Here is a 9,716-nt window from a genome sequence, read left to right as displayed (position 1 = left end):
CCAATGGTAGTTTTTTCACTTTATGTTGCTATATAGGGCAAACTGTTGAAATCTTTACCTAATATATACTAAACTGATCTTCTGTATATAAAGAGAATTGAAAATGAATCTTGATGTGAATGGAAGGGGAGAGGGAGTGGGAAAGGGGAGGGTTGCGGGCGGGAGGGAAGTTATGGGGGGGGGGAAGCTATTGTAACCCATAAGCTTTACTTTGGAAATTCATATTCATTAAATAAAAGTTTAATAAATGAAAAAAAAGTATAGATAATGAACCAATAGTGGAAATGGATTTTAATCACAAAAAATTCTGCTCAATCATTGCAAAATAAGTGGATAAAAATTTTTTAAAAAAGAACAAACAACAAATAGAGCCTCTGTTTGAATATCAGTTGACGTAAGTTTACTCTGGATAAAAACCAACTGAGGTAACTAACCTTAGATAAGGAAAAAAACTAAACATTAAGAAAAATCAGTACAACATTTCTCATAGCTTTGAAAGACAAGCAGGCGAGAAAGGAACAGAAGAACTGAAGACAGGTTCATCACAAAGACTCGCATCTACATTACAGAATGCCTGGGAGAGGAGGGAGATTTCTCTCGGTGGCCATCATAGGTAGGTGTAATCTATACTGGCTGATAAGGAATGGGGCCCCATCTGTTGGTGCAGAGAAGAATCCAAAAGGCTGCCTCCTGTTGTCACTTGGCATTCATTTTATCATCACAACAATCCTAAATACAATTTTTCTTTAACACTGGACAAAACGATAGATTGCAGGTGAGCCTTCCTAACAAGATATGCAGACAGGGGGAGATGAAAATTGAAGTCCAATGTGGGCCAAAGCCTTGTTGTCAATATGTACTTAGCACAAATAAAGCAGATGGGTAGAAAATGCAAAAATGACATACACATGAGTAGGGGATGTGTGTTCTATGTTAATGCTCTAACATATCACCAAACACTGATGTTCTCATCCCTAAACTCAAAAATGTCAACACCTGCAGAGTCTCTGGGCCTGTCTTTGTTCCCATCTGTGTTTCAGGCACTCCTGTCTCTGCCCACCTGGAGCTGCTGGGATCCTCCCTGTGTCACTATCTCCTCTCTGATTTCATGTTCAATGTCTTTTGTCTATGACTTTTCCATAAATTCCTATCACCACCTCCTGAAAATGATCTGGTTTCTTTCACTAGCTAACCAACTATAATACAGAATTAAAATCCAACTTCTGTAGTATTTGTTGCAATACTAATTTCAATTTGAAGTTCTCAGTCTTTGACAAAAGAAAAACAGTTGTACCTATCTCATTCACAAACAAACAGATTTACTCTCTGCTGTGACTTTCTTCTTCCCGCTCATCCTTTGCTATGGAATATTCAAAATCATTTATGTGCAGCCATAATATATATTAGAAAAGTATTACTACATAAAAATTAGGAGTGAAGAAAATGAAAAGACAACATAAATGCCCATGGTAGATTGGCAGGTTAAAATGTACTTGCATTAACTAAATGACTCCTCTGTAGATCAATTTAAAGTTTTAGCTGAAAATTTGAATCTGAGATTCCCAGTGGTGAAAACCATTCAAATCTTAGATGGAAACAGAGAAATCTATATAATTAACATTTTGCATAAAAGGAGGATGGACCAGTTACTTGAAGACCTTGAACTTAGAGCAAAGTTAAATTTTTCCCATTAAGTTTTCACTTAGGGGACTCGAGGTGGCATAATCAACTTTCTCAATAAATGCCTATGACAGATTCAATATTAAGCTTCATATTACAGTTAGAGTGTCCCAAAAATATATGTTGAGTTCAATGCTATAAAATTTGCATGAAGTTGATGCCTTGGTTTTAGTGGGACCTTAACTGAATTCTGTTTTGTTTCAGGACTTTAATGGTGTGTGTGTGTGTGTGTGCTCTTTAAGGAGAGTTGGAAAGAGGCTGGTTTATGAGTCTGGATCTCCATTTGGACTCAGGTTCCCCAATAATATTGAATGATTTTTTTGAAATCAATTAAGGGTCCAGAAAGTGAGTTTCCTACTTGGTTCCTTGAGACCTGACTGACTTGGGAGGAGTCTGGCCACTGCCCCTTGCTGGGTTTCTGATTCTTCTCTACAGGAATGACTACAACACCAACCTCTCCTCCACTTTACAAGCTGTCATGGTTAATGGGGTGAGGCAGACGAAGGGGACATGGAGACTTCACATTTTTCATGTCTACCTTAAAACTACTCTGACAGATGCTCTGGGTTGTCATGTTAGGGATCGTTAACATCTTAGGTCGCAGCCTTTCCCTGTTAGAATTCTGTGTAGTCATGCAGGGAAAGGTAAGGAGAAGCAGGGGTGGGGAGCACTGATTACATTGAGAAAATCCACCCTATGTTCCCGATACGGTGCTGACCCTTCCCACGCACCTACTGCACTGCCCCAGATGAGAGCCTAAAGGGAAGGAAGGTGGTCTGGGCTAGAGCCCTCAGAAAAGTAGCAGATCTACAATTTGAATTTCTGTAGTTCTCTCTGCATGGCTTTGGAAAACATATAAAAAATGAACATGACTTTCCTCCTCATGACTTTTCTTCTCCTTTATTTAAAGCAGCAGAAAAATCATCAGTCAGAGCCAGCTGGCTTGCTGGTTTGCTGGTCTTCAGGAAGGAAAAAACACTGCTGTCTCGGGCTGGGAGTGGGAATGAGCGATGACCACAAGTGGACACAGGAGGGAGACAGAAATATTCTGAAACTGGATTGTGCTGGTGGTGGTTTCATACATTTCAAAATGACTTAAAAATCACTGAACTGTACATTGACCATGACAGAATTTTATAATATGCAAAGTCAACCTCAACGAAGATTTTCCATAAAAATGATGTTGTTACCAATTAAAAGGTTAACATACCAACGAGAAGGTTAACAGTTAGGTGTCAATACTTACAAGAATTGCTTCATTAGGTTAGGGGACCATCTCCTGCAGCATCTGTATACAATGGTCACTCATGAATAGAGGTGCATGCATTCACAGCTTTTACTCTCACATCTATGTCGTACATAACTGCAGGTTCCATTGCAAGGGAACTTCAAAAGACGTGTAGAAAAGTGGAATTTAAAAAAAGGATTTATTTTGGTGCACAAAGATACAGGAACACTGATTTGATGCTAAGGATGGGATGTGCTACCTTGAGAATCATTGATGTCAAACAGGCAGAGACCCCATGCATCATATGCATTTCCATGAACTTTTCAGAAGTACCTTCACAACGTGAGTAAAGGAACTGTCATTCCATGGAAATACAGCATTTGTATATATTCTCAGGTATTCATGGCAAGTTTCCTTTACCCAACACTGTATCAAACACTTGCTGTAAACGATCACTGATGCTCACTGCAACTTTTTTGGGCAACCCTTGCTTTCTCCATGACACAAATCAGAAAAGAATGTTCTTAGAAATTAAGTAAGGCCGGCGTTGTGGCTCGCTAGCGGCGCTGTCACACTGGATTCTGTCCCGGTTGCCCCTCTCCCAGGCCAGCTCTCTGCTATGGCCAGGGAGTGCAGTGGAGGATGGCCCAAATGCTTGGGCCCTGCACCCGCATGGGAGACCAGGATAAGCACCTGGCTCCTGGCTTTAGATCAGCGCAGCGCACCAGCCGCAGCGGTCATTGGAGGGTGAACCAACGGCAAAGGAAGACCTTTCTCTCTGTCTCTCTCTCTCACTATCCACTCTGCCTGTCAAAAATTTAAAAAAAAGAAATTAAGTAAATGACTCAATCTCTGATATTTTTTGCTATACAATACTACCCATTTATCAATTTGTCACTTCAGCTTAGACTATATTTTCCATAACCTGGCATAACATTTGGAAATGAAGAGTGATATGCCTTTACTAAAGTAGATAAATTAGCCAAACCCCAAATACCTATAATTTCCAATTACCATCTTTTTATTTCAGCACTTCAGAGTAAAGTAAATGTCTTTGACACAAAAATAACTGAATGCTATACCACTGTATTTCATGAATTTGTTCACCGTGGGTAATTCACTTTACAGGTTCTACTTCCACCCACCTGGAAATAAGTACAACAGTAAGATTTAATATAAAATGCAATATGGATCAGTAGTTCCTTCTTTCCTGTCAAGTGGTTCATTGCCCCTTTAAAGGGAGCAGACACATCTATAATTCAAACATCCTCCATGCAGTAAATGTAACAGGAGGAGCAAAGAGTTGAAGCAGAAGACATAGCACTCCCTTGAAGAAAGTCTGGGAGAATTCACTAAAAGCAGCGATGGCTCAACTCTTTCTTAATAAACGTGAAAAGAAGTTCACCATGCAATGATGGAGGCAATTTTTAGCAAGTGACGAGCTATGATGAAACTCCTAAGTGGCTTGTTTGAGAGAATGCTCCATGCTAATTTGTGTGGGTCATGGAGCATCCCTCTCATAAGAACAGCACCACCTGCAGCACTCTCCTGAAGAGACAGAAGGCTTGAGTGTCCTAGAGAAAACCCCAGGGTGCCAAGAAGGTCAGTTTTCAGCATGCAATCTTAACTTCAAACACAAGTGAATTATAGATCTCCTGTAGTCCTGAATTTGTTCTATCAAGAAGGAAGATGGAGAGGGGGCCTGATATGACCAAGCTCATACTTAACTTCATGCTGCCGTGAGAATGTGCTGTCCTTTACGGTGTTAGGAACATAATCTTAGCATGAGAAGCAGCAGAATCTTTTCACTTATGTCCATTTTTTTCTATTGATTCCCTGTTGAAAATGTCTGGATTTCAGCTTTGTCTCTTATATCAGCTATGGCTGATGTTGGCTCTCCAGAAATGTCAAAGTTCTGCAACAGACCAGGATTCCCAGGAATTCCAGGGATCCCAGGGCCGCCTGGTCCAGTTGGAGCAAGAGGTGAGAAAATGTCTCCCTTCAGGTTGCACTGTCATGCCTTGCTTCCCTTTTATTGAAATAGCCATAACCCCAGTGAAAACATATAGGTGCCACTAACCATCAGTAATAAACGAGACAAGAATTCTTTGGAGAAAAATTATCACGGATTCTCATTCCCAAGCACAGCTGTATCTGAAAATAGATGCTGAAGTTTTACTCCAGGGGAAACTTCAAGAGTGTGTTCTGAAGAAGCCACTGCTTGAGGTTAACCTAATTGAAAAATGAGGGTGTGCTGAGATAACATTTAGGTGTAAGTACTCTTGAAATTGGCATAGTAGTATTGTACTAGTGTGTAATTACCAGTGGTGCGGGGTGGGCTTCCTGTAAACCCAGCGAAAGAATGGTATCACAGGAAGCAACAGAGAACGCCACATTAGGAGCTCACCCCTCAGTTCTGAGAGCTTGCACGGCTGCATGAGCCTCACTGGAAACAGCTCACCAACCTGATCCCTCACCTGTGCTTCCTGAACCAGTCTGTGCATCAGAATCACCCGCATTCCCTTTTCAACCCACAGATTTCTGTACTTATGGCCCCTGCCCCGTCTCTGATTCAGCAAGTCACCACGTTACTAGTTAGGCCACTGTAAAACTCACAGACTGGTTGACTCTAACACAGTCTAGTTGAGAACACATTGCTCTAAACCCCCTTTGTCTCTGATACAACACACTTCCTCAATTACTCTGTCAGTGCTTCCCAAGAGGGGTCCCTAACTGCCACCTATGATAATAGACACATGTGATCCCTACATATGAAGTGAATTTGAAAGAGCAAGCTGGCAATTATTTATAAAATCATTGCTTCAGAAAACGCACCATGAGTACCAACTCAGTGCTGGACACTGTGGTGGCACTTTGGAAAGAAAATGAAATACGCACTGGCTTATAACACAGATAAGGACATGAAATAGACACTGACAGGAGAGATTACTATTCAGTGTGATAAGCTTTGGGTTCTGCTGTTGATATGGCACCTAGGAGTGAAAGACATCCTTGGAAAAGGGATGCCTACGATGGCCCTCGAAAGGCAGTTAATAAGGTTAAGTGAAAAGGAACCCATATAAGAAGTGTGAACTTCAAATCTCTTATTTCTTCCTTCTCTTTACATGGATATTTAGGACCCCCTGGCTTTCCAGGCCTATCAGGCTTTCCGGGGGCTCCAGGAGACATCGCAAAGTGTTCTTCACCCAAACCTGCCTTTGCAGTGAAGTTCAGAGATCTCCTCCCAGGCCCCTCCCAGCCCATCATCTTCAAGGAAGCACTGCTTAACCATCAGGACCACTTCAACCTCACCACCGGAGTGTTCACCTGCACCAACCCTGGCGTGTATCACTTTGGCCTTGACATTGACTTGTTTCGGCAAGTTGTAAAGTTAGGGCTCATGAAAAACGGTGTTGAAGTCCTTGAGAAGGAAGCCAGGGCTGAGGACCACAATAGGCATGTTTCTGGAAGTGTCATCCTGAAGCTGTTAATGGGAGACAGGATCTGGTTGGAATCCAAGCTAGACACTACAGATACTGAGAAAGGATTGGTTCAAAGTGTGTTCTATGGGCATTTGCTCTATGAAAATGAGGAGGAGTAAGAGCACGCTTAGATGGCTCCAGTAGATCGAAATTTCAGAACAACCCTCCACCCCATCTTTTCCCCTAAGTCCAGTGAATGGCTACCATTTGGAAGAGCCCGATTTACCAATGTGAATGTACTCCTAAAAGCAGTAAAGATGCATAATCCATCAACTGGTCAACCATTTCTTATTGAAAGTCATCAAATTTCCAGTATTCTACTATAAAGGGACTTCAAAAACGTTTGTGCAAAAGTGTGATTAAAAGACGTTTGTTTTTGTTCAAAAAAGCTTTGAAATTCACACATGAGTTTTTCATAATATGTAGTTCCAGAAATTTTGAAGTCCTCTTGTGTATCTTAGAAACTATGGAGAGATAATACGCCAAGAAATCACATCTGAGTGCAAATCCCACATAAGAACATGAAGCCACATCATTTCTTTGATAGATCATGGCTAAAACTTTTCTGAAGAGTAAAAAAAAAAAGCCTCTTGATAATAATCTTCAACAATGTCTTATTTCAAATTTAGGTTATAGTTAGAAAAGCAAATATCCCTTGGAGAAACTTTGCTTAAAGTCATACTAAGTTTCGAATACATGTGTTCAAATGCATATTTTTGCACTGGGTGCATAATGTCTATTTGAGCACAGTCTGAACAGGAAGAAGAACATGGTTTCTGGGAACACTTGCTGTTGCTTAATCCTCATCAGAGCTCCTCCTCTCTGGGTCCCAGACTTTGACCTCATTCTTCCATCTGGAGCAAATCCATTCCATCTGTCTGCACCCACAACCAGCTTCTTCCTGAGAGCCATCATGTACCCACAAGCCCACCCACAGCCTAGTTTAATAAAACTTCGCCTCTTTTGTAACTCACAGAAAAGATGCTTCCAAGCCTACCTGTTGGCCTGATGTATGCAGTTTCAATGCCTCCTGTCTACCACTGTACAGGTGACAGTGACCATCTTACCGAGATCTGCTTGTCAGAGCATGCCCTACCCAGACTTGAAATGGCCACTGAAGTGTGTGCTGAGTGGAGAACTTAGATCTATCCAGTGAGACAAAACAGAGCTTGAAACAGTTTTTTCTTTTAAAATATGTCAGGAGGACAGATAGAAGTTGAACACATCTTAAAGTAGAAAGGGAAACATCAGAACTTTTTAATTTGACTGAGGTAGAAAATGAGGAGGAAGAGTGTGGTCTACGAGCAATTGAATTGCTTGGTGAAGCTCAATCATTTTTACCTGCAGAATCAAGTCCATTTGTCCATTAAACAATTCAATGAATGTCTGGTTCTTTTGGGACCAAAACACCAATCTATTTAATATTATTGGTAAAATTCCTACTTTTTTACTTGTATTAGTTCAATATAAAATCTAAATACAATGGGATAACTTCAAGATTTACACTCTGTAATTTAGAATAACTACTAGAAAAAATAATCAAAGAAAGAGAGCTGGAAACATTATAATAGCTTTTAAATGGAGTCATGAAATATATGAAACAAAACAGGTCAAGAAAGATGGAACAGAGGAACATATAATAAATGAAAAAGAAAAAAAAGCTAGCAAAATGGCAGACCTAAATAAATATGTAGAAATAATTACATTAAACGTAAGTAAAGCAAGTACTTAAAAGAAGGTATATCAAGTTGGATATAAGAAAGAAAACACCAAATATCAGCTGCCTAGGAGAGATACATTGTAAACACAGGAACACAAATAGTTTGAAAGTCAAGGAATAGATAAAATATAACAGGCAAGTAGTAGACACAACAATATGGTTTCAAAATTAACTTCAAATAAAACACAATCAAATTTTACCAGAATCAAAGATACAAATTTTACTAGATACAAAGCATGGCCCAGCCGTGGTTGCTGTGGGCATTTGGGGATTGAACCAATGTGTGGAAGATCTCTCACTCTCGCTCTTTGTCTTTGACTCTTTGCTTTTCAATTAAAAAAAAGCTCTGATTGTGCGCATTTATGGTATATGATTTGTGGATTTGATATACATATAGATTGTGAAATAATCTTCACAATCGAGTGAATGAACAAAACTTTCACTTCATGGAGTTACCATGTCCTAACCTCACCTCCTCCTCTCACTGTGGCAAGAATGCTTAAGGTCTACCTTCTTAGCAAAATAAAATATCATTAATGATAGCCAATGTTGTACATTAGATCGCTAGAACTTATTCCTCTCACTTAACTCAAAGTTTGTACCCCCTCCCTTTAAAAAAAAAAAGATCTCTTTATTTGAAATGGAGGCAGAGTGTGTGTGTGTGTGTGTGAGAGAGAGAGAGAGACAGAGAGAGAGAGAGAGAGAGAGAGAGAGAGGCAGGCTGATCTTCCATTTGCTGGTGTATTCCCCAGATGGCTACAACAGCCAGAGCTGAGCCAGGCTGAAGCCAAAGTCAGAACTAAATCTAGGTCTCCGACATGGGTTGCAGGAATTCAAGTATTTAATCCATTATCTGCTGCCTTCCCAGGCATATTTACAAGGTGCTGGATTGGAAGAAGGGAAGGCTGGACTTGAACTGCCACTCCAAAATGGGATGTGGGCATCCCAAGTGGAGGTTTAACCTGCTGTACCACAATGCCCACCTCAGAAACTCTGTACCCCATTCATCACATCTTTCCATTTCTTCTCCTCCAGCCCCTTGCAGCCACCATTCCACTCCGCTTCTATTAGTTTGACTACTTTAGATTCCACATACAAGGAGATCATAAAGTATTTGTCATTCTGCAATGGTCGATTCACATAGCATAATGTGTCATCCATGGTGCCGCAAATTGCAAGATTTCCTTCGGTGAAACTGCTAAATAATATCCCATTATCTGTGTGTGTGTGTACATGTATATGTATGTATAAATGCATATACATATGTATGCATGTGTGTGTGCATATCAACATTCACAGAGGCTTCTATTCCCCAGTGTGGCAGTGTCAGGGGGTGAGGCTTTGTGGGAAATGTTTCCTTCATGGGGGGGTGGCCTCATAAATGGGTGAGCTGCAGTGAGTCTGGCCCCCTGTTCTTGCTTCCACGTCAGCTCATTTGCCTTCCACTATCTGGCCACGTTAGGACACAGAGTGGGACCCTCACCAGATTTGAACTCCCAGCTTCTAGAACTGGGAGTTCAATATATATATATATATATATATATATATATATATATATATATATATCAGTATTATATTACACATTATATTATATTACATATTATAC

At 40.4% G+C, this 9,716-nt stretch overlaps 1 protein-coding gene across 1 annotated transcript; it reads left to right on the top strand.

Moving 5' to 3' along the window:
• The first annotated feature begins 467 nt into the window (after positions 1 to 467).
• On the top strand, positions 468 to 8,469 carry LOC133768409 (protein HP-25 homolog 2-like). The gene is made up of 3 exons (XM_062202947.1): positions 468 to 613; positions 4,769 to 4,891; positions 6,046 to 8,469. The coding sequence occupies exons 1-3, from the start codon at positions 571 to 573 to the stop codon at positions 6,507 to 6,509; spliced, it is 630 nt and encodes a 209-aa protein (XP_062058931.1). The 5' UTR covers positions 468 to 570; the 3' UTR covers positions 6,510 to 8,469.
• Positions 8,470 to 9,716: the final 1,247 nt, after the last annotated feature.

Source organism: Lepus europaeus, chromosome 10 (genome assembly GCF_033115175.1).
Source record: "Lepus europaeus isolate LE1 chromosome 10, mLepTim1.pri, whole genome shotgun sequence".
Classification (NCBI taxonomy): domain Eukaryota; kingdom Metazoa; phylum Chordata; class Mammalia; order Lagomorpha; family Leporidae; genus Lepus; species Lepus europaeus.
Note: the sequence above shows the minus strand (reverse complement) of the source record. Positions and strands in the feature narration are given on the sequence as shown.

What these genes read in the sequence shown, in the direction of transcription:
- LOC133768409 (XM_062202947.1), top strand. Translation starts at nt 571, where the DNA reads ATGCCTGGGAGAGGAGGGAGATTTCTCTCGGTGGCCATCATAG. An exon ending in TCTCTCGGTGGCCATCATAG is followed by an intron (nt 614 to 4,768) that starts GTAGGTGTAATC and finishes TCTGGATTTCAG; the next exon opens with CTTTGTCTCTTATATCAGCT. An exon ending in TGGTCCAGTTGGAGCAAGAG is followed by an intron (nt 4,892 to 6,045) that starts GTGAGAAAATGT and finishes ATGGATATTTAG; the next exon opens with GACCCCCTGGCTTTCCAGGC.